The sequence below is a fragment of the Oratosquilla oratoria genome, chromosome 32, assembly GCF_046742065.1.
Source record: "Oratosquilla oratoria isolate Oo_2021 chromosome 32, ASM4674206v1, whole genome shotgun sequence".
Classification (NCBI taxonomy): Eukaryota; Metazoa; Arthropoda; class Malacostraca; order Stomatopoda; family Squillidae; genus Oratosquilla; species Oratosquilla oratoria.
The window spans coordinates 47,530,170-47,555,977 of NC_134808.1; the positions used below are offsets into that span (position 1 = coordinate 47,530,170).

A 25,808-nucleotide genomic window follows, 5' to 3' on the forward strand; every position below is an offset into this window, starting at 1 on the left:
TACTAGTACTAGTGTACTTGTACTATATAACTAGCACATTACACCTATACACTAGTTCATGTGTGCATTGTTCCACTTTGATGACATTAGAAGTAGATTAGTAGACTAGTACTAGTACACTATTATAATACTATTACACAAGTATTTGCACACTAGCACCTCTCATCCGGGAAGGTAACAGCTGTCAATCCCGAGTATAACACGTGAGAGATGGGGCTGAGGGGAGAGAAGGGATGGAGGATTGAGGGGAGTTGAGGTGATGAAGAGAGGGGAGGTGAGAGGGAGGGGGAAGGGAGTGAGAGAGGGGGAGAGAGAGAGGGGGAGAGAGGGGAGAGAGAGAGGGGGAGAGAGGGTGGAGGCGAGAGAGAAGAAGAGTACGTAGATATTGCGTTGAAGGGCATAAAGGGCTGTGTATGAGATAGCCGAAGGATGAAGAGATACGAGGAGATATGGACAAGAGTGGGAGAGACATAAAAAGGACAAAGAGATAATGAAGAATAAATATGATATGTATCATAAAGGAAGGATAAGGGTGGATAAAACGAAGGAGAGAGAGAGAGAGAGAGAGAGAGAGAGAGAGAGAGAGAGAGAGAGAGAGAGAGAGAGAGAGAGAGAGAGAGAGAGAGAGAGAGAGAGAGAGAGAGAGAGAGAGAGAGATGGTCAAGGAGGATAGACGTATGGGTTGAAATAGAAAATGATGGATGAATAGAATCGGGTGGATGGAGAAAGGATAGGATGAGATGGATGAATGAGAGGTGCTGGCGGGATAGCTTCGGGTGGATAGTTGAAGGAAATTGATGTTGGTGGCCAAAGTTTTGCCAGTGGAGATTGACAGACAGGCAGACTGCGGAAAAAGTGGAAAGCGTTGTAAAAAGGGTCCTTTAAAAATAGATGGAGCGGGGGAGGGGGGAGAGGGGGAGGGGGGAGTCGAAGGAATGCGCAAGGTGGGGAGGGGGAGGGGGTGGATGGGGGAGGAGGGGAAGTTGGGTGTGGGAGGGAGAGGGCAGGATGGGGGAAGGGGGAAAAGTGGATACGGAAGGGGGGGCGGGAAGGGAGTGGGAGGGGAGGGGGAGGGGGAGGGGAGAGGGAGGGGTGAGGGAGAGGGGGAAAGGGAGGGCTGGATGGGAAGGATGGATGGGGAGGATAGATGGGAAGGGGTGGATAGGGGAGGGGTGGATGGGGAGGAGGAGGGAATGAGGATGGGGTAGGGAGGTGAGGGGTGGATGGGGATGGAGAGGGGAGGGGTGGATGGGAAGGGGGAGGGGTGGATGGGAAGGGGGAGGGGGAGGGGAGGGGTGGATGGGGATGGGGAGGGGGAGGGGAGTGGTTGGGGAGGGAAAGGGTAAGTGAGGAAGAGGGGACTGGGATGGGGAGGGGGAGGGGGAGGGGAAGGGGGAGTAGATGGAGTACGGAGATGGGGAGAAGGGATGGGAGGGTAGATGGAGGGGGGGATAGAGATGGGGAAGTGGGATGGGGTGAGTAACTGGAGAAAGGGAGATGGGGAGAAGGAAAGGGGGGAGGTGAGGGGAGAAATGGGAGAGGATCAGCAAATTGGAGGAGGAGGAGGGAAAGGAGGGTAATGAGGAGTGTGGGAGGAAGAGGAGGAGGGGAGGAGGAAGAAGAGGAGAAAGGAAGAATGAGAGTGAAGGGTTGAAGGGAGGAGGGGAGGGGAAGGGCAATGAGGAAGAGGGGGATGATGATAATGAGGAGGAGGAGGAGGGAAGGGGAGGGTGGTTTGACAAACGTGTTTGACAACCAAATACTCCATTCACACGGTCAAACATAACTTCAAACACGCTTGACAAACCGGGTTTAACAGACCGTCTGACCGTGTAGATGGTCCTTTAAGATGAACTGGAAGACAGCAGTCCAGCGGGATATAGGACACCACACCTCCCCACGTCGCTGATGAATCCAAATGAACGGCAAGTCTGTGACCGTTTACCAACGACGCATTCGCAGTTACCAGATAGATGTTATTATACAAAACAAAACAAACTTCCTACGAGACTTCAATTCCTGATCTTTCGTCAAGATGTACTCCTTATGCCTTTCCCATAGATGGGCATCATGTTAATACACAACAGGTCATGACTCGCAGTAATGGGTTTAAACTGGACAAATTTAGATTTAAGAAGGAAATAGGCAAGAATCGGTTTGCTAACAGGATGGTCAACGAATGGAATAGACTTAGTAACCACGTAGTAAGCGCTGAAACTATCGGTTGTGTTAAGAAACAGTTGGACAACTTTATGGATGGGGATGACAGATGGTAATGGACATTGAACTGCCTAGTGTAGGCCTTATGGTCTCTTGCAGTCTCCTTTATTCTTATGTTCTTATGGATGGGCGTGACCGAAAGAAAACGGACTGTGTGTCAGATAGTGTGCGTGTGTAAGCATGTGTATCCAAGTTGCCTTCCTACGTTCATTATGAAAAACTCCCCTCCCCCCACTGTATGAGGCTATTGCGTAATATTTTTGTTTTAATCAATTTATTACGCTCAAGGAGCGTCAAACCTAGTACAAAAGTGTAGCAATGTACAGAGTACTCGTGACACACAGGACACTCTCGAATCATAACTGAAGGAATTATTTGTAGTTTATCACCCATTAGTGCGGGTGATACAAAAATATATACAGTGATCACCTTCTGGCAAATATTTACATATAATAATAAGTAATCGTCGATGAGGTGTCAAGGTTGTTGGCATAATTATGGGGTGTAGCGCAGCCTGCACGATGTGTACCACGGCACCTTTCTGGTCTCACCCGTCTACATCGTGCGGTAGCCGGGTTTGCGTCGGGCACGTATAACACTGTGTCGTCTCACCAGAAGTTCGCTGCGTTTGTATGCATGTGGAAGTGGAAGGACATTCTTGTGGTGTTGGATGGTTACACTTGAAGTCCTCTCAGCATTACCACGGTGACGTGTAGGGAAGTGGCGGCTTATCGTACCATCCATTTGTAGTAGGGCAATAGTTGTAGCAGCTGGCAGATTCATACTACAGACATTCCTTGTTATTATGTTCAGGGAACAACAAACCTAGTGCAAAAGATACTATATACAGATTATTAGTGATACTTAAAACATTCTTATGTTCTTATGGATGGGCGTGACCGAAAGAAAACGGACTGTGTGTCTGGTAGTAATGGACAATACCCAGTGTCCTATATTATGTTACCTGCAACTCATGTATTGTATGTATGTGCATAAATGTATATATATATATATATATAAGTGTATGTGTACGTGTGTAAGTATGTGTATCCCAGTTGCCTTCCTACGTTCATTATGAAACCCCCTCTCCCCCCCACTGTATGACGCTATTGCGTAATAGATTAAATAAATAAAAACAGTAGTAATGTTACCATTTTCAGGAACATTTCTGACCTGCTTTGAGCATTGTGGGTATTCTTATTATTTTGAATGTTATAAGCTCTCTGAAAAACATCAATCTATCGAAACAAACACCTCGTGAGGATGGAACCATTATTAGTACAACGTTTGTTTCTTACAACTTGTTCAAGTACAGTAAGACGTTTCACATGCCGCAGATTTTCCAAGTACATTTGAAAAAATCTGCAACAATCTAAACGTCGTATTAATAAAGAATCCATCCTATTTCGACAGATTGTCGGCAACTGCCAATTTCATACAATGACATAGGTACTTTGAGTGTTAGTGTTCTTATGATATAAGTGCTAAAATAGAAAAATATATAACTATTTCAAGTAAGATAAACTACTATTAGTACTATGATTCCCGTGTATTCATTAGTACTATCATCCCCGTCTTAGAAAGTAAATAATTATTAATCTACTTTATTGATTAATTAGTAATTGTTAACTATTGATTATCATTTAATGTATTGATAAAGTAAGATACTGGTATGGTCATACCACGAGATGATGCAATGAAAAAGGTATTGAATTAGCTTTAATTGTGTAAAATTGTGCGAGTTGGCTATCCCTCTTTTAAGGGGGAAAAGCCATTGGTATATGCAGAATACAACCTTGTTTACAGGAGAAAAAGGAAAAACCAACATTATAATTACAACATTCACCTTTATTTTTAAACTAATGACAAATTACATTTCATCCTCATTTTTCATGTTTAATTGAAAATAGAATTTGCTTTGTCAAAGTGTCAAGAGGTTTAGACCATTCATCCCCATTCTCTTGTCCTCTTCCTCTTCCTCCTCCTCCTCCTCCTCCTCCTCCTCCTCCTCCTCCTCTTCCTCCTCCTCCTCCTTCTTCTTCTCCTTCTCCTCCTCCCTCAATCTGAACGGATCAAAATAAACATATATTCAGTTTAAATCACATTTCAATCAACGATCTTCTATCCAGTGTATAAACACTATCCTTCTAGACAACCACTATGTACAGGGCTATTGCTAACATAAATACACATTCATGACTAGAAATCTAAGTAAATGCATTATGTGTTTAGTTCTGTGTTTACTGCGCCACCTAACTGTGTTTACTGCGCCACCTAACTCCCTCCCTTATAATCACGGCAGCCCGGCCAATGTATCGCTCTTAGAACTAAGAGAAAACTAGTCAGAACTCAAAAATGGGTCGACCAATTTCCCTAGTCCACCTAGTTTTGTCTAGATGGAAGGAAATGGGTCATTATTTTCGTCCTAAGTCCTTGGTCGTCGTTTATATGTCTCAAAAAATCCTGCTTTATGTCTTGGTAGTTTTGACGTTCAGAACTACCTGATACTGTTTGTTAAACTCGTTTTTTCTATAACCCTACTTTATTTACATCAATCACGCGTCCTTCTAATACATTATTTGCAACATTCTTTACGTATATATTATGCTTTCATTGTACCTCATTCACTCAACCACGCAAACTCTCTTAGGATATTGTGTTTTTATTATGCCAGACACTTTTTAAGTCATTTATCACATTTTTTTTCTTAGTTTGACATTATTCTTAGCCTTGAGGAGCCGAGTACTATCTAGAATTTTAGTCTAGTTAGCACCAGGCGTTCCTAATCAGTTATTATCCACACCTTAACAGGTTAAACATTCTCCATAAAATACTTTGGTCCCACACCTACTTTAAAGACTTTATCTAGAGTTTCACCAAACAACCGTATCCAGCTCAAAGAACTAAAAATAGTCCTTATGTGTACGAATAGTTACAATTGGTACTCGCTGATGGTAATTTTTAACCTTCGCGAGAATTTCAGGTAATTTTAGGAGATCAACGTGATCATTGGTCTCAAACTTTAAGAACTTAAAAACTTAATAACTTTAACAACTTAAGAACTTTAAGACTTAAGAACTTTGGACTGGTTTCTACCAGACCATCATATCCAACTCAAAGAACTAAAGATTCTCTATATACATCAATAGTTACGAATTATAGTCACTTTTGAGTTTTGTTATAATCTTAAATAATCTCGGGATTTCAAAATAATCGCAAGATCTCGAAGTACAGAAATTTTTTAACATTTAAAATTTTTTGGTAACTTAATGATTCGGTTTAACGTCGTGAACTCCCCTTATCAGGAGGCTAGGACGGTTCCCCTTACAGAGGACTTAATAGCACGGAATCTGTTACAACATATCCTTGGTCCAACTCACTGGCGGCAGAATTCGAAATGCCGTCACCTCGACCTCCGTCGCACGTAGAGACGCTCTAATTCGCTTACATGTGTTATCGTTTATTATGTGATTGAAATTGGTGATATATTTGATTAATGTGGTATTTCAGTTTGTACAAAGATACGCAGATTGGCAAAACAGATTCCACTGCTATTTGTAAACTGTATCTGTACACTGTAACTGTATTGAGCTCTGTTGATGATATCAATACGACTTTCTCTACTATGCTTGAAAGTGTTAGGACACTTTCCCTCTCATGTACATCAGACACCTGTACACCTGTACTACATCTGTACATATCTTTGGCACATAATGTTCTGAAAAAAAAAATCGAGTTTGCAATCGAGGCATGGCTGGACTTTATGTTGGTACTTTGTAGTTGTCCTTGATTAAGGACATTACACTTTAACCGCCTTAGTTAACGTTAAACCGGTTTACAATGGTGGATTGCTAACTGTCGTTAGTAACCGTTCTAGGTTTATCTAGAAACGTTCTAATGCCCTTCTCAGCTTTCATATCTAGATTGAATTTGACTAGAAGAGGTTGTGGTACATGCAATAATAAGAATTACTCTATAATAATAATCAATATGATGATAATGATATTAATAGTAATAATAAGCATAATTATAGTTATGACAACAAATAATGAGCATATTAGTGACATTAAAAATGGTAATAACAATACTAATAAAACTAATAATAAGTTAATTAAAATACTAATCAAATTAGAGCAAGTGTTAAGAACAAAACTGATGCTGATATTAATATTAATGCTAACAATGATAATGGTAACAATATGAGTGCAAAAAATATTGGTGTCCATAAAATATTCATTGTAATAATCAAAACAATAATAATACAAATACCATTACCTTCGGCAATTACTTTTGACCAGTATTACTAGTCTCCATCTAGATTATCATTACCAACGACGTCCATACTATTTTAGTTAACTTTAGTTTATCTTAGTTAAACACTTCAGTTCCGCAACACGAAATATAGATTAGAAAAAAGTTATTGTTTTAGAAAACAAAGAAGAAATAGACATATTCTCCATCCGTAAAGTATATTCCTATTTTGACCAAAATCTAGATCCATCAAGTTTCTGTCTATACACAAGTACAGTAACGAGCAAAAGTTTTCACCCACTCGGAATTCTACATGACACAAAATTCAAAATTCTCTGTCTACCAACTTCTTTTCTTATCTATTCAAGAAAGTTATCTAACTGTAAGCTAAATACTACATAGGAAAATATATCACGTACTTAAAAGAAAAAGACATATTGACATTATGAGATCTGTAGAGGGGGTCAAAATTTTTGCTTCTGGCTGTACGACTGTTAGATTGATGAAAATCTTAATCGGCTATGACCACACTAAAATCTATTCAGTAATTCCGATAGCTGAGAGGCCACTATGTTAAAGCAACAGAAGCACCAAGAACATTGTTAGAAATGGAGTAATCGATTTAGCAACAAGTAAGCAATAGTTAGATTAGTAGTAGTAGTAGCAGTAGTAGTAGTAGCAGTAGTAGTAGTAGTAGCAGTAGTAGTAGTAGTAGTAGTAGTAGAAGTAGTAGTAGTAGTAGTAGTAGTAATAGTAGTAGTAATAGTAGTAGAAGTAGTAGTAGTAGTAGTAGTAGTAGTAGTAGTAGTAGTAGTAGTAGTAGTAGTAGTAGTAGTAGTAGTAGTAGTAGTAGTAGTAGTGGTGGTGGTGGTGGTGGTAGTAGTAGTAGTAGTGGTAGTAGTAGTAGTAGTAGTAGTAGTAGTAGTAGTAGTAGTAGTAGTAGTAGTAGTAGTAGTAGTAGTAGTAGTAGTAGTTCACTGGATAGCTATACTAATAGTAAGTACATTTGAAGTTGGAGTAGTCACCGTGGTCATTTTGTCATAGTAGTTTGCAGCAAAAGTAGCAATCAGGGTAGTACTAGTAGTAGTACCAGTAGCAGCAGCAATAGGAATAGTAGTTGCACTACTCTTAGACGAAGCGGTTGAGTAGTAGAATCAAAAGCGCCACTCTAAGGAAAATAGCGCTTATAGTAGTAAAAATAGTAGTAGTAGTAGTAGTAGTAGTAGTAGTAGTAGTAGTAGTAGTAGTAGTAGTAGTAGTAGTAGTAGTAGTAGTAGTAGCAGTAGCAGTAGCACAAACAGTAGCAGTAGCAGCAGTAGTAGATGTAGTAATAATAGTAGTAGTAGTACTAATGATAGTAGTAGTAGTAGATTTTTTTTATTAGTCTTAGTCAAATTAGTATCAATGTTATTAATAATTATAATAATATTAGTCGTACTCGTAGTAGTTATAATCATGGCAGTCTTAGTTGAAGTAATACATGTAGAATAGGTAACTAGTCTTAGACAAAATAGTAATAACAGTGGAAGTCATAGTAGTAGCAGTAGTAGTAGTAGTAGTAGTAGTAGTAGTAGTAGTAGTAGTAGTAGTAGTAGTAGTAGTAGTAGTTGTAGTAGTAGTAGTAGTAGATGTAGTAGTAGTAGTAGATGTAGTAGTAGTAGTAGTAGTAGTAGTAGTAGTAGTAGATGTAGTAGTAATATAAGTAGTAGTAGATGTAGTAGTAGTAGATGTAGTAGTAGTAGTAGTCGTAGTGGTAGTAGTCGTAGTAGTAGTAGTAGTAGTAGTAGTAGTAGTAGTAGTAGTAGTAGTAGTAGTGGTGGTGGTGGTGGTGGTGGTGGTGGTGGTGGTGGTGGTGGTGGTGGTGGTGGTGGTGGTGGTGGTGGTGGTGGGGTTGTGGTGGTGTGGTGGTGGTAATAGTGGTGGTGGTAGTAGTAGTAGAAATAGTAGTAGTAAAAATGGTGATGGTGGTAGTAGCAGTAGTAGTAGTAGTAGTAGTAGTAGTAGTAGTAGTAGTAGTAGTAGTAGTAGTAGTAGTAGTAGTAGTAGTAGTAGTAGTAATAACAACATGCTTGAGGTGGATGTTAATACTTTTGTCTACCCTACCACCAAGACGAAATAATTTCCTACTTTCTCCATTGCTCGCCATTCCCTCAAGAATACTGTGAGCATAAACTAACATAGCAAGACGTCTCACCCGTCTCGCTCAACCTCACTCGCCGGAAGTTATGTCGCGACTGTCAGGAGATGAAGACGAGAACCGGCTGGCCACCTCCCCCTCCCTCACTCCCCCTCACTTCCCTTTCTCTCCCCCCTCCCCCTTACACACACCGGAAAAGCTGTCCGGATGTGAGCCTCCATCAACGGGGTGAATTGTCCTGTCTGGGGGTGGTCTAATGTCGGTCGGGACATTTGCTCACCTTCCTACTAGAGAAGGGAGCCTCTACCCGGGGTTTAAAGTCACGTTTAAACTCTGAAAGAAAATTAACATCAACAAAGTAAAACTGAAAACGAATACATTTTTATCCACAACCATGACGTCTACAGTGGTTGAAATAGTAGCAGTGGAAGGAGTGGCGTAGTGATAGTAGTACTAATAGTGATAGTAATTGTGATAATATCGGGGACAGCAGAAGCAATAGTAACATCAGCAGTAGTATTATTAGTAGTAGAAGTAGCCATAATAGTAGTACTATTTGTAGTAGCAGTAGTAATGGCGGTGCTGGTAGTATTAGTAGTAGTATTTGTAATAGCAGTAGTTGTAGCACTCAGCAATAGTAGCTGTGGTAGTAATAGTAGTAGAAATAGTAGTAGTAACAACAGTAGTAGTAGGAATAGTGGCTGCAGCACTATGTGTACAATAGTAGTAGGATGTCACCAATCATGATAGGACCAAAGATAGTCAATAGTAGGACCACGAGCAGAATGTAATGTTGTTAGGCGATTTTTCCTTTTATCCAAATGTGCAGATAATTCACTTCCCTTGCAATCACAAAAACATATACTTTTGTCTTATTGTATGGTTATATTTTTCTAAACACAGGCATGTGTGCATATGTATATGGGCATACATATGTATATGTATATATGTATGTATGTATGTATGTATGTATGTATGTATGTATGTATGTATGTATGTATGTATGTATGTATTTACCTGAAGTGTGTGTGTGTGTGTGTGTGTGTGTGTGTGTGTGTGTGTGTGTGTGTGTGTGTGTGTGTGTGTGTGTGTGTGTGTATACGTGCGTGTGTGTGTGTGTGTGTGTGTGCGCGCTCACGCGCGTGCGTGTATGTGATATATAATGTACATACATACTATGATATGAGGACCGTATATTTGAATTTTGTGATTGCTGGCTTTATTAAATATCTTATGAATCCGATAAGTATTTAATATTATTACTTGTAATATCTTCATCCTATTAAATAATTCTTTACAATCAGCCGCGATGAAAAATGGGTAACCTGATAGTTAGTGTTAATTAGTGATGATATACGAACATTTTGCAATGTATTATAATGTCCAACTTATCACATGCCTTCATTTGCAATAAATTTAATTCTTTTATTCTCACGTATTTGCAAATACCAAAAAGGAGGAAATCTTCTTTGAAGCTGTAGTGACTGATTCCGTTTAACATCGTGAACTCCCCCTTATCAGGAGGCTAGGACGGTGCCCCTCACAGAGGACTTTATAGCTTGGAATTTAATAACCATACCCTTGGTCCAACTCGCTAGCGGCAGATATCGAACTACCGTCATCTCGACCTCCGTCACAAGTAGCGACGCTCTATCCCGGTCGACCAGCGAGCATTCGAAAGCTGTATTAAAGGTCTTTCCTTCCCTTTAATTACTTACCATATGAGAAAGTTAATTAGGTCGTAATTTATTCACTCACGTCATAAATTTACGATCCAAGGATGTCACTACAACTCCCTTGAACTCATAATCCACTGCAGTACTCACTAATGGAAGCAGATGTATATGCAAAGCGCTTTCAAAACGTGTGCATTTCAATTCTTGTAACTATGAACAATCTGAGACAGAAAACATATTCATGTTTATCAAAAAACTATTTCACTTTCAGTCTCTCCTATCGCTGTTCCACAAAGGTCCTCAAATATGCTTGAATATTGATCACCCTTTATTTAGGTAGAATCAGGTTTTGATATTTCTTACTGGGAAAGACTGAACATTTGGAAAAGACGACATTAAATTCATCCCATCATCCCCTTTACCCATACTCAAACCATATTAATATTGTGGTACACTTTATAAAATTGTTTCAACAAACGTCAAACGATCTTGCATAGGAGACTTGGACAACGCATATAGATCCGTTTTCTTGACGTGTTTCATGTGGATAGAGTCCATCTAACAACTAAGCAAAATAATTTGACGTCAGTTAGAACATGATTTTTATTGTACGGCACCTTAACAAAGAAATCGAGCGGGCGTGGTTGATAGAGTCCATATAGCAACCAAGCAAAATAATTTGACGTTAGTTAGAACATGACTTTTATTGTACGGCACCTTAACAAAGAAATCGAGCAGGCGTGAACGTAACCGGGAATTCATCAAAGTCGTCATTACTGGCAAACTGTCGTAGCTAAAAATGTATCACTACAAACTGTCGTACGTGAAATGCGTGTCATAGCGGAAAGTCTCCTCACCAGCAAAGTCGTCCCTAGTTAAATGCAGTTTCAAAAAAGAATTTAGATAAAAAAGCGTCTCTATCATACCGTAGTTATCAAAAAATAAGAATCATATCATCTACAAACTCGTCAAGTTATAAAAGAATGGTTATCAATTATGAACATGTTTGTCCGTATCAAGACGGTCGTCCACGCGACATGTTTGGCCATAGATGGGACACGTCTTCGTTCGCTCCACCTTGCAGTACAAAAATACAGGGAAAATGCTCACATGTGTTTTCTAATAGACATTCACAGAGTCTCTTAGCCCCTACATTTCTAAAACTTTTTGTTTCTTGTTTCACTGTGCAAAAATATACTAGAAATGTCCTAGGCGTACAGTGAAAGATCTAGATGGATAGGGATCTACGAGTTACATACTGGGGCCGTCTCCTTCTGCCAACACTCAGTTTTTCTTCTTCAACAGGGATTGGGAGCGTTGCAGTCTTCACACGAACAAAAGAACATTCGATCTTCAACCTCGCGATACAACACTACTGCTGCGAGTGAAGAATTGTCCCGCAGATAGACAAAAAGTCAAAAGTTTTTTCGTTCGTGTGAAGACTACTTTGATAGGATGCTATTCAACCATTTTCGTCTTTTTCTCTCTCTCTCTCTCTTTCTCTCTACCTTCTCGTTTATCAGTTTAGCTTTTACGTATATTTTCTATTTGATAACCCACCCACCCTATCTCTGACATTCTCTCGTTCTCACATTTTCTCTCTCCTCTCTCTCCCTCTCTGTCTATTCTTTCTTACCAAAGTTGAAGTTGGAGAAGCGTGATTATTGCATTCATTACTCATTCACTCGGGACAGATCCCATTGAGACAGAAAAAAGAACTGCCAGTCTACAGAAAATAGTGTTTTGGTTTATATTTCAATGGTGCCTGGAAGATTTTGTAATTTGAACTCCTCAATAAGAAACCTCTATATCCGGAGACCTACATGCTGGTTTGCATGCTGAGATCCGTATATAGACATACTGAGCTGCATGGCTATGCCTTAAAATAGACATGTTATTCTGCATGGCTTAATCTCGTACAAAGTTGAATAGTTGTGAACCCGAAAGTAGAGACGGCGAGCTTCAGGTTTTCACCGCCTAGATGGCGTAGTAGGATGGATGACATCATCCTTGAGACTTAACATGTCTATCTTCATGTCGATTAATCCATTGTCAAGATACTGGAGTTCCAGTCTCAACCCACGCCATGCTGGAATATCTGCCTGGACCCGACAATATAGAGGATGAGCTGTTTGTCAGGGTATTTTAGGACGCACGCAAAGCCAGATGCATATAGCATATGCCTACCTACAGCCATACTGAGCTGGACACTTAGAACTGCCAGTAGAAATGCTGAATTGCTACATGCTTGCTTGAGCCCCACAATGAACACGCCAAGCAGCATATGCTGGCCTAGCATAAACCAAACAGAGCTTACTATGGAGGACTGATGGCGGGCATGCTGAGACGACCACCGTGTCCACAAAAACAACCGATATGACGTCATAATCACTCTGACGTCATAATCACTCTGACATCACATCCGTCCCCGCTCGAGTCGGGCTTGCGTGGCCTCACCCTCCTAACGCTTTTCCGCTCATCGCGGGAAGTTCGAATCATTCAAATTTAACTTAAAGAAACAATCAGAGAGGAACATAACAAGACGAATGAGAAGGAAGGGAGGAGACAAAGAGGAGTAAATGCATAGGGGAGAATATGTTGTGTTTCATAGTTGGATGGTAAATTCAAAGTTTGTACTTTGTCCTCTTCACTTCCTTCTAATTCTCCCTCTCTCCTCTCACTCCTCTTGGTATTGTTTAGTGCTTTCTTTTCCTAAGGATGCACTCGGTTATCAAAAACCCCCTCCACCTATCTCCCTTGAACTAGGTGAGTCCAATTAGCTGCTCTTGTGAGACTTAGTATCAATGTCATAACTTTATTTTGTACTCTTCCATTTCCCTTTTGCATTGACGAGGGGACCAACGCAAGCTCCTCCGTGTATACCATGTCACTGAAACCCCCTACTGATTGGCAACTCTCAAATGCGTAGCGAACGCGTCGCGTGTAGTACAAACCATCTCCTCCATACTGCATCGCAGTCATTTCGCGAGGTCTTAGAGACCACGCAAATCTTTCAGCAAATACTGAAATGTCTACTACGTATGCTGAAGAGTCAAAGGGTATCTCGGCTACACAACGGAGACTATGAGGGCAGACGTCAACGAAGAGGTCTAGGCGGCTTATGCGCTTGGCTAGTGACTGTCAGGACGGCCGAGAGGCAATCAGGGCATCCTAGTGACGGTCAGGGCAGCCTTTGCTCATGCGCTTGTCTAATGACGGTAAGGGTTACCTGATGACAGTCAGGGCAGCCTAAAGACGGTCAGGGTAGCCTATAGTTGTCCAAGACAGCCTAATGATGGTCAGGACAGCCTTAGTATAGTCAGGGTGGCGTACGCTTAAAGCGTTCTGCCATTGACGGCCAGGGAAACTTTCGGCTTGTTCACCCGAGAAACTAATCTACCCGTCTCGACTACTGTGACCAACCCATTACACGTGCTACGATCTCAAGTTTCTCTACAGCGTTTATATCTACTCTTCTATGCATGCTTGCTTTCAGAGTAACAAACGTTCTTTGATTGGCTCCAGAAGGGCCGACTCAAGTGTTTTTTTTTTACGTATCTATAATCGATCCATTCTGGGAACCTCCAGAAGATCCCAGGATTATAGCTAAGATGGCCTCTGGTGAAAGCCTCTCCACACTTACATCCCATTTGTGTTTCTCTTGAACTAGTTGAGGTCAGTTCGTGCTGAAGTCCATTGAGATCTCATTCCACGCTCATTCCGACGACAGAATGTTGGTAAATGAGTGGCAGTGGGTAATTAAAAAGGGGGTCGTATCCATAACTGTCGGGAAGGAGCAAAGGTGAGCCGAGATGCAACGATGGACCTACATTCCCTTCCCCTCGGAAACTACCACACAGTACAAAAGCCCCTGTTGTACTAACGAATAAGAGCAAAACACACAGCGCCTCAGGTAAAGGGGAAGAGGATGGCTATAAGCAGCCAACTGACTATCTACATGTGACTGTTGCAGTCGCTATGGCTCCGCAGGAAATCCCACAAACGCCATGCTCCTTCAAGGTACGCAACGAAACCACGCGTGAGTCATTGGGTGGGGGTGGGGGGGTACATATATACTCGCCTGCAGTCTTTTGGCTATCACATGGTGAAGGTAGACCCTCGGTACTCGCATGTTACTGCTACGTCAGTGTATTCCTCGTGTGACACAACTAATTCGCTATTCTGGTGGCACGTCTACACCACTCGTATACACTCGTCACTGCTACGTTACGGGCAGTCACGTGGTATAGCGACAGGCGTGTAGTCCTTCGAGGCTGGCTCTAGTGCTACTGCCGCTGAGGCCTTGAGGAAGTGATTCTGCCGCCTTAGATCTATAGGTTGAGAACCAGGAGGACTACGGGGTCGGCGGCACGACGCGGAAAGCTGGGATGGGTTGAGGGGAACAGTCACTGCATGACAAGAGGCTATTATTAGTCCCTCCGGTTAGGTCACAGTTCTAGCACAAGAGAACTTTACCCAGTCCCTCTTCCCCTTAACCCCCACAGCCTCCACATCCACCACACCCACCGCATCCTCCACAACCACCACAACCTCCACACCCACCACAACCGCCGCAGGATCCACATCCACCGCACCCGTCGTTGGCTTTGAGAAAGCTGTTGTGCGGGGTCGAGGCGGCGTAGAATCCCAAGGCGTGGAGGAGACTCAGTTTCTCGACGGGGATTCGGTTGGTTTGACCCACGACGGGACGGTCAGGACGTGGTTGGCACAGTACGTGGAGGACAGCTGCACTCAGAGCCAAGGAAATGGATTCCACCAAAGACGGGTTGCCCATTCCCACCTGAAAGTATAAGAGTTTTTCAGTTCAGTCTATACTTGGCTGTTCAATCTATACATGGATTAGGTTGCGCGACAGGCAAATGCAAGGGTAGTGGGTCGGGGGTTGGAGATGGTTAAGGAGAATGGAGAAAAGTGGGAGACAAGCTAACTGTTGTTTACTGACGACACTGCGCTTGTAGCAGGATCAGAGGAGGGATTGAGGAAGTAGTGACAGAGTTTGAGGTGTGTGAAAGAATGAAGCTGAAAAAATGTGGCAAAAGTAAGGTGATGAGATGTACAAGGGGAGAGAGTGGCAGCAGGCTGGAAGTGAGTATTAAGAGAGAGAGACTGGAAGAAGTGGATAGTTTTAGATACTTGTGTGCGAATGTGGCAGGAAAGGGAGGAGTGGAGGTGGAGGTAGAATGTAGATTGAGAGAAGCGAGTAAATGCCATGGGGGATTAAAAAGTGTAATGAGAAATAGACATTTGGGAATGAATGCTAAGAGGAGATTGTATGAAGGAGTGATTGTGCCGACATCACTGTACGGGGCAGAAACATGGAACATAAGAGAGGAAGAGAGAAGGAGTTTGGATGTGTTTGAGATGAAATGCCTGAGAAGCATACTAGGGATTACTAGGCTAGATAGAGTGAGAAATAAGGAGGTGAGGAGGTGAACAGGGGTGGAAAGTGAATTGTGAGATAGGGTCGGTGAAAGAGTATTGGGATGGTTTGGACACATGGAAAGAATGAGTGAAGAAAGATTAGTAAAAGAGGTGTGGAAGGCAGAGGTGGAAGGAGTGAACATGAGGGGGCGTCCTAGGATGAGATGGATGGATGGGGTAAAAGGGGCATTGGGAGAGAGAGGAATATCTGTTGAGGAAGGACGGGAGAGGACAGAAGAAAGGGATGAATGGAGAAAGGTTGTGTATGGATGATGCCGTGATGCATGAGGGGGAGTGGGTGGGGAACGCAGCCCGAGGGGATTTCTCCCCTTCTCCTTTTCTGCATGAGGGGTCGGAGAGGGGGGTCGCCAAATAAATGAAGCGGCCTTGCTGTGGATGTGCTGTGTCTTGCGACACTGCTTCTGACCAAGGGCAGTGGACAGGATGCAGGGATGACCCGTCATCCAGGAGGTGCCGAGATGAGAGGGAGGGAAGAGGGTAGAGGGGAGTGGAGTATGTAGGGGATGGAATGGGTGGGAGTAGTTCCTATACCTTTTTCTTTTGGCTACCTCCCGTGTAATGGGGAAAAAAGCCTTTTGATATATGTATGTATGTATGTATGTGTGTATGTATGTATGTATGTATGTATGTATGTATGTATGTATGTATGTATGTATGTATGCATGCATGTATGTATGTATACGCATAAAAGGAATGTATGACGCGATGTAAATAATGATGATCATAAACAAAATTAAAGACATATAATGATAACGTTATGAAGATCCTTTTGTTATAACACATAATGTATGAGGTGATATCAGTAGCATTAATAATTTGCTAACAGTACATCTACAAATTTGGTATCAGAATCTTTAGAATATCTATCTTCTTCCTGAAAAAAATAATCTGGTAGGTAAGGATTGGCTGTGTTCATAATGAACACTAACTACCCCACATAATAGGAATAATGACTATTATTGTAGATTCAAGTTAATCCCATGCGTTCAAAACGACCACAACATTAGGCTTTACCACTCTCGAATGGAACACAGCCGATAATTAAGCTGAAATCTAGATTAGTGCAAGTCTTGCAAGGATCAGTGACACACAAAGGGAGTACTCTGATGTTTCCATGGCATGTAACACTAAGATTATATCTCTTACTACTATTCTTTGACTTTATCTTTACCCTTTTTTCCATGATTAGGGTTCTTTGAAGCTTGGCCCCACTTAAATGTGGTAATATAAATTAGGGTCTACAACATTTGACTGCAGAAGCTGATAACTTCACCTCCTCTCCCAAGAGGTCGGAGCCCTCCCAAAGACACCCTTGTTCTAAAAATAGTCAATGTGACAGTTCCATATTCACGGTAATAAGTGTTGTCACTGCTTTGAGATTTAGTCATTTAGAAGCAACAAGTGTTGAGCCTTATGAACGAAATACATTGAACCGAGTGACTACACTTACAAGCCGATTTTAGAGTTAAAAGTAATTGTATGTCGTCCACCCTGATCATTTAACTATAGAACATTCTTTTACAGAGGGTATTATATGTTTTCTTCAAGAGCTATTTGCCTTACAAAAATGGAAGATCCTTCAGTTCTGTAACCGCAGTTATATCAATGAAAAAATTCGTTATTGACCACCCAAACGACTTTCAGTAGTAAACTTCACACTATGGTGACACCTTCATTATACTCTTCTGATTAGCTGTTGCATTTGAATGCTCAGTGTAGAAGCCAATCAGGTACAGAGGCAACGATGCTGTCATAACGTGAAGCTTAGTATTGACTGAATCGAATCCAGAATGAACGACACGAACTATAACATTCAATAAACATTCCATACGAGAAAATACCTCAATAATTCCTCGCTCCATATCGATAGTGACACCTCCCAGGCAGAACGTGTACTCCCGTCTCTCATAGGGTAGGACCACCGTTCGGTACTGGAACTGCTGTAGCTGATGGACGTGCAGAACCAGGTGTCCTGGACTTCCCGGTCGACCCCGGACCTCTGTGCAAAAGGACGACGATGTAAACAGTGCAACATAAGAACAAGAAACTCCCTTTGTGATGTTCCACAATAAAAACATGCACTAACCCCGCGATGCCTTGTTATTATAGACTGCAGTTTACTGGCGCTTCTATCCTACCCGTACGACATTGAGATTCTTCCAGGCTGCATAAAATCATCTGACGTTAGCCAAAACAAAATATTTAAATGCAACAAACTCATTCAAATAGCCCATTTAAGGTTAATTGAGTTGGTATAATTAACCTGGATCTCTAAGCCTTTATGTTAGATTCCTCAAAAATAAGTAAGATCTTCTGGTATCACCATAACAAAACCTTTAAATGTGACAGAATTGTCACAGCAGGCCGTAAAGGGCTAACTGATTGTGATGGTGAAAGTACTAAGTAAGATAGAAGAACCCTGTTAGTGAATTAAACTCTTAAGTGGAAGAACCAATTGGCGAAAGAACTCAGTTGGTGAAAAAGACCTTTTGGTGCAAGAACCCAGAGGACAAATGAACCCAGTGGGTGCAAATACCCTGGTGGTGAAAGAACTCAGTAGGTGAAAGTGTCCTGGTGGTGAAAGAACTCCCGAGAGCCAAAGGACCTAATGGGTAAAATTTTCCTTCTGGTGAAAGAACTCAGTGTGTGAAAAATTCTATTGGTGAAATACCCCCATTGGGTGAAAGAACCTAGTGGTTGTAAAAGCCTTGTTTGTGAAAGAACTCAGTGGATGAAATGACCCTATCAGAGAAAGGACCACGTGGGTAAAAAATAATGCGATGAAAAGATAAAATAAAGAATAACAAAAAAATTACATTGACTAAAGGGTGCGGTTACGTTTATGTATACTTTTCACATGATTATGCGTTTGTTGCTTCAAGGCTGAATTATATCTACAATGAGGTTTTCCGTTCCGTATGTGTGGCTCTTCTCATTATATAAACTACAATATGCGTTATATATAAGGTATGGCCGGGTTCATTTGGATGATTATACCTAGAGTTCTGCGAGCTGGTTTTCTGTTGCAGAAAAAGAAATTTAAGTAGTTGGAGATTATGGGTTTGAAATTAGATTCGACTCACTTAATTTGTCAAAAGTTTAAGTTTAAGAGATGCTTAGCTGTTCTGTAGATATCACTGGCGCTCTCTACTTTTAATCATTCTTTCTCCACTGTCCCTATTCGGATCTCCTCAGTACAACAGATCTATGATGACATGACTTACTTTGAGAAAACCATCTAGCTTTGTATCTATCACCAAACATTTAGTTACTACACGTGTGCCGGGATGGGAAACGTGCAAAATCAAATTCGCAAATTAGGGTTGGGTGCAATGGTTAGAATAAACCAAAATTTATCATTTCTGCAAAATTCTCTACGTAGTTTACCTCACACCAAAATGAATTATGTACAAGTTTAAGATAATGAGTAATGATAGGAAGAATATGAAATGGTCTGAAATACTTTAAAGATGATGAGATTTGAAACTAGACAACTATAGCTTATAGATATTACACAGACCTCTACATAGCATTTATATACAAGAGAGTATAGTTCTATCTGGGTTTTGTTAATAATTCGGGTGCTGTAGAAGAGCAAGAAAGAACAAAATAGTAAAATCTGTCGTCCTCATGGCATGGTTGGTGCGTCCAATGTGGTAGTTTGTCTTTCATTTTTTTTTTTTTTCACTTTTTTTTTTTTTTGCCATCTTGTAGAAGGGAGGGTCACTTTTTTGCCATCTTGTTGTAGAGAGAGTGAGGGTTTAGTCCTCTGCTTCCATCCGATTTGATCAAAACCACCTGAGAGGACAGGTACGTTCAGATGGTGCCTGTGCCCCTGAGGCGTGTTGTACAGCCGATGCTCACCAACTGGACCACGTGCAAGAGGACGACAGTTTCTCTGAACGCGTCTTGGCTTCACTTCTCAGCCAAGCATGACATACAACCAGACACGCACCCGACTTATCAGGCGAAACTACAGCAAAACTATTCGACTGCTTGTCCTGGCCGGTACCTCCTCCAATGCCTCCGACACCTGAGCCTCCTCCCCCTCCGCTCCCGCTCCCTGCCGAGAGTCCGTCCGACGATACGGTGTTCAAGTCAGCAGGACATGAGCCGTTTGTTTTATTCTCGCTCCCGTTGCTCTGTGTGGTCCTTCCTCCTGCCTGCGCGTTGAGGCTGCCGCTGGACGCTGAGAATGAAAAGAGCCCGTGAGATGCCTCCCATAAACGAAGTACTTGAAGTCTGAGATCTTATCTGTGTATCAAGGTCCAGAATGGCCGTATCTTTGCACATAACATACAAAAATACAAATATACAAAGTGTAATACCACTTTAAGTAGAAATACACCTAATAAGCCACTTCAGTCTAAGGTGGTTAATCACTACTGGAATATAATCTTATAAGATTGACCAAAGCAAGCACTTTTAATAAAGATATGTCCCCGGGTTGGGAAGCCTAGTCGAAATAGATTTAGTCCCTTCCTCCTTGGAATCTATTGCCAGCATGACATGATGATCTAACGCCAGACAGAAAAATATCTAGAAAGTATATAACTTCAATGATGTGGTTGGCCAATACATTTTATGTCATCAGGATTGGCACGGCCACTCCATCTGGATGTTAAAACTATGATCTTCAACCCACTGACTCCTCAGACCAAAAATTTTCTTTAAGAAAAAAGATATTGGGTATCTGGGTGTTAAAACTATGATCTTCAACCCACTGACTCCTCAGACCAAAAATTTTCTTTAAGAAAAAAGATATTGGGTATCTGGGTGTTAAAACTTTGATCCTCAACCCACTGACTCCTCAGACCAATTTTTCTATTTAAGAAAAAAATATTAAATATCAGCCAAACCAAGAACCCACTGAAAATCCTTTCAGGCTTACATAAAATAATCATATTAGTTTTAACATTGTGATGCCCGTACAATTTTTTAAATAAGTTTAACATATGCCCATAAAGTTATTTCTGAGATAAAAAAAAATCCTTTAAGTTGGAAGAAGTTGTCTGGCGTTATTCAGAACAAAAGCATAAATAATCCTTAAGGGCTTTAAAGGGTTTAAGGCAATGGTCCCCAAATTTTCTTGGCCGTAACCCATCATGGCCTGGCCTTGTAATCTCTGACCTTTCAAGCGTTTCATGTGATTAATACCATCATATTACTAGTGCCTCTACCTTCTTTTACTTATTTTAACGATTCCTGAACGTTCAAAAATACTCTAGCAACTCGACAGAAACACCCTTGTGACTCAAGAGAAACAGACACTCGTTTGGGTGGCGACCATGAGTTTGGGAACCATTTGATGAAGTTCAGACTCTTACCTGATGGCACGCCGTTGTAAAGTCCAGCCCAGTCAGCAGTCACAAGTGCCCAGTCTCCCTCGTGTGTCTTGATGACCATGGCCCTCTCCCCTCGTCGTGGATTGATCGAGATTGTGCGGTAATTGTGGGCACACTGACCCACATATACAGCTTAACTCATCAATTCATTTTGGCACACGTATAAATCCCGTAAGATTTATTGTTGTTTTTTTTGTCACAATTTGATGATTAATTATCTATAAACATCAGGCGACATGCCGTTTTATTATGTAACGTTTCCAGACGTAATTATGCTAGTCTATTGTCACACTTGTTATTACGTTTTTCCATGAAATTATGTTTGTATTTTAAAGTGATACGTTAATACTAAGACATATGTACAGGAGTGACTACACAAAATAGCATTCAGTTTCGTCATACGCGAATCAAGGTACTTACGTCATTTGACCAGGCTAGGTCATGTGGGGTTGGAATGGTAGCAGTGTCTATAGTGTGGGAAACGGCCACCAGATGGCGTCCACGGGGAGACTCCGCATACAGGTGGACTGCTGAGTGGAGTAAAGACCTGGAGTGGATCACCTCCACTTCCAGCACCTGAGGTTTGTGTGGCCAAGTCTCGCTTACGATCCTGGAAGACGAAGTGGATTAAAGTTAAGTTCAGTTTTAAATCTTCAACAACTTGGGACCATTTGGCTCAGTTTCCTCTTAGGCTCGTTTCACACGTATCAACTTTTTTTCGTGCGTCGTCCACGACGCGAAGTCGTGCTCTCAAATAACCATTGGTGTCTATGGACGCTTTCACACGTGGTCGTGGTTGTGTGAAAACATCTATAGACACCCATGGTTATTTGAGACCAGGACGTTGTGTCGTGGACTGCGCACGGCGAAAAGTCGATACGTGTCAAATGAGCCTTACTCCCTTGGCTTTATATGCCTTGATGACGTTTTCAGAAGCGTGCTGGTCCCTCATTCGTTTGGTTGTAGGTTCGAATCCCGCACTTCTCTCCAATTCCCAGCAGTGACTGTTACCTAACCATCAGTCCAAACGCTTGTACATAGGGCAAAGGTGACGGCTTCGGCCGCAGCTACTCAGCGCCTCTTGGCGTGGTCACCTCACCACCACTTTCTTTCCTTTAGAACATAAGAATGAAGGTGACTACAAGAGACCAAAAGGTCTACACAAGGCAGTTCCGTGTCCATGACCACCTGTCATCCCCATCCATGAAACTGTCTAACCGTTTCTAACAACCAATAGTTTCAGCGCTCACTACATGATTACTAAGTCTATTCCATTCGTTGACCACCCTATAAGTAAAAACAATTCTTAACTATTTCCATCTTAAACCTAAATCTGTCCAATTCAAACCCATTACTGCGAGTCCTGCCCTGTTGTGTTAATATCCCTTGGCAGTGAATGGTGAGTGAGTTTTCTAATGTATAATGAAGGAGAAAAATGAATGATAATGTTCTCTACAGTAAAGTTATAGTTACACGAAATATTGAACAAAAGATAGACAAGTATGAGTGAGAACAGTATATAGCACGTGGACATTGAGGATTCAGAGCAGTGTTTCCTAAACTTTTCCAATACGTGACCCGTTTCAGTATTACCACACCTACCATGACCACCACTAAGCCTTCTGAAAACGTACTAATTTTTAATATCGCAGAGGCATAACCTTAAACTTTATTAATCACAGCAGAGAGAGAAATAACAACAAATATATATCATTGTTTATCAATGTTTATTAACAAGGGTTGATCTGATAATATATTTTAATGAAAAGGACGTATTTGGTGGTTTTTTGATACAAACAAATCAATACGCTGGTTTGTGTGGCTGAGTGTACATCCAGTTGGAGCCTCCAAGACCCCTAAGTAAAGGCTCATGACCCTTTGGGGGGGTCATGATCTACAGTTTGGGAATCCTTGATTTAAAGGATAGTAGATGTTGCCCAGCGGAGTCGTTTGGTGATTCAGTTTAACGTCTCAAACTCCCCCTCTCAGGAGGCTAGGACGGTGCCATTTATAAAGGGCTCTGTAGCGTGAAATTCAATGAACCATGCCCTTGGTCCAACTCGATGGCGGCAGGGTTCAAAATGCCGTCTCCTCGACCTCCGCTGTAATTAGTGACGCTCTAACCCGCTCGGCTGGTACAAGCAGTAAAGAACTACATGGATCTACAGCTACGAGACTAAGTGGTTGAGTGTGAAAGTTATGAATATAGCTCAGTCTTGCACGAAGCCCAAGGCTCCCAGGTAGGCGGCAGCAACCGCTGGATTAGCCAGTAAATCAGTAAAGGGAGAAAAAAAGCATGTAAGGACAGAACCTCTATTAGTATGAGGTTTCGCTTTGCAGCTTTTTCAATTATTAGCTAAACGTCGTACAAGGTTCCGTCCTCACATGTTATCTCTTTTGACAGACTTGTCGGCAACCGCCAATTACATACAAAGGACGAAATGTTATCCTATTGTCTGGGTATGTCTAGGACAGGACTGAGTAGGATGTCTTCGGTGTCTTTTATGTGGTGGTTACATCCGGGGTAGTTTACGTCTGTGGTCAGGTTGTCTTTTCTCTGTTGGTATTGTTTTAGTGCTGGATGGTGACCTGAACGTAGCTGCACTAGTGTGAGCATTGATATGCATGAAAATTAAAGGGCGGAGATAAATGAATGGGAAATAGAAAGAGAGAGAGAGAGAGAGAGAGAGAGAGAGAGAGAGAGAGAGAGAGAGAGAGAGAGAGATGGGGCGGGAAGAGAGAGAGAGAGAGAGAGAGAGAGAGAGAGAGAGAGAGAGAGAGAGAGAGAGAGAGAAAATGTTCTATTGTTTAACATTGCCCACTACATCTTTGTTACTGCACACTCAGAGAGAGAGAGAGAGAGAGAGAGAGAGAGAGAGAGAGAGAGAGAGAGAGAGAGAGAGAGAGAGAGAGAGAGAGAGAGAGAGAGAGAGAGAGAGAGAGAGAGAGAGAGAGAGAATGTTCTACTGTTAAACATTGTCCACTACACCTTTACTGGTGCAAACCCACCTGTGAGTAGCAATCTCGGCCTTAAAGAGCTCTTCGTCCTGCTGTTGATCCGGGAATCTTTGAGGCACAACCCCGTATAGCTTCCGGCAAGTAACAGGGTCCAGGGAAGACTGCCGGAAGGGACCGGTGAGAACGGCCATCGTGGTGTAGTGATGCGAAGGGACCGTCCGGACACCAAATGTTAGATCCACACGAATGTCCCGTTCTAGAAATGTCTTGAGAATCAAAACGTATTAGTTAGAAGTTGTGTCTTTGTCTTGTTTCTTCAACTTCATGTTTTATTTTATTTTTTTATGTATGTATATGTGCTTTCCAATGACTTATGGGCTCAAACGGGATTTTGATTAAGTTACTGTAATTTTCAAAGTCTGAAAATATAAAAATTTACTAAAAAAAAAATTTGAATGTCTTGATATATATCTAGGACATCGATGTATTAATTCTAAGATCACAACAGACTGAAATGATCAATACCAGGAGTCGAACATTTATGAGCATTTTTTTAAGTAGGAATAAAGATCTTGCTATAAAATAATACTACGTGACAATAGTCCATAGGAGTTTCACTAAAATAGTCCCCTAGAGTATTATCTACAACAAGGAATACCATCATACTAAGAGGGTAACAGTGGTATTCTTAAAAAAAAAATGCTTTCCCTTCCAAGGACTTATATAAGATTTATATAAGGAAAGATTTATATAAGGAAAAAAATAAGAATACCACCGTAAGATTCTTGCAGTGGTATTCTTAAAAAAAAATCCCTTCCAAGGATTTATGTAAGATTTATATAAGGAAAGATTTATAAAAGGAAAGATTTTTTTTAAGAATACTACTGTAGGTTTCTCACGTCAAATCTTTTTGTTATACAGACTATAGGGGATCTCTGGATCTCCGTTAATATCGGAAACCACTATTAAGGTAATGTTTATGTTTCAGAAGAAAACAGGCAAAAACTAGTTTACCAACAGAGTGGTTAACTAATGGAATTGACTTAGTAACGTTATAGTGACCCATGAAACAATTGGTTGTTTTAAGAGATTAGATAACTTTATAGATGTGGATGGCAAGTGGTAAGGGACAGGAACCCGGCTAATGTAAGCCTTATGATCTCTTGCATTATCTTCCATTCTTATGTCATCATGTTCTTAGTATAATCATCGACCACCAAGCTGAATAGCAAATGGACCAGTGGTTCTTAATCTATGACCCGTGGGCACCTAGAGGGCTAAAGAGTTTTACAATTGGGACAACAGGTCGATATCTAGTGGAATTTAGTAAATGCTTTGTGGTGTAATTCAGTGTTAAAGTGACCTCCCCCGGGAGGCTAAAGAACAGTAACACATAAGTATATAGCAAACGTGACGAAAGGCAGGTTGAGAACCACTTATTTAGACAATACATCACGGTAATCAACTAACCGTTGCCTCATTTCACTAAGTAGAATACCCACAACTCCACAGCAACTTTCAACAATCTTTGGGCCTTCCTATAGATCTCTCTTGAAAGAAAGATTTGATTCCCGTCTGTATTGTGGGGATGTTTCCATGTCACTCTTTGGAAGTTATAGCGACAGAAGAGCAGTCACAGGGTGTCAACGCTATACGTGTTAAAAGTGTTGGGAAAGCAATTGAGGTTGATAAAGAGAGATCCTGGGCACAGTCTGAAGATCGACTAAGTATCAGCCGCTCATCACTGCACCTAATGAT

General features: G+C 41.4%; 1 protein-coding gene across 2 annotated transcripts in view; it reads right to left on the bottom strand.

Moving 5' to 3' along the window:
- Positions 1-8,794: 8,794 nt before the first annotated feature.
- Positions 8,795-25,808, bottom strand: part of LOC143017464 (uncharacterized) — a 53,782-nt gene continuing 36,768 nt past the window's right edge. The window contains exons 9-14 of one of the 2 annotated variants that reach the window (XM_076172229.1): positions 24,102-24,316; positions 21,513-21,702; positions 21,075-21,207; positions 19,760-19,936; positions 17,589-17,746; positions 8,795-15,085 (exon numbers count right to left, since the gene is read on the bottom strand). In XM_076172229.1, coding sequence (XP_076028344.1) covers positions 14,777-15,085; positions 17,589-17,746; positions 19,760-19,936; positions 21,075-21,207; positions 21,513-21,702; positions 24,102-24,316 — 1,182 coding nt within the window. In that variant the 3' untranslated portion in view covers positions 8,795-14,776. Of the gene's footprint in view, positions 15,086-17,588; positions 17,747-19,702; positions 19,937-21,074; positions 21,208-21,512; positions 21,703-24,101; positions 24,317-25,808 lie in introns of both variants that reach the window. The other variant, XM_076172228.1, reaches the window with a different exon arrangement.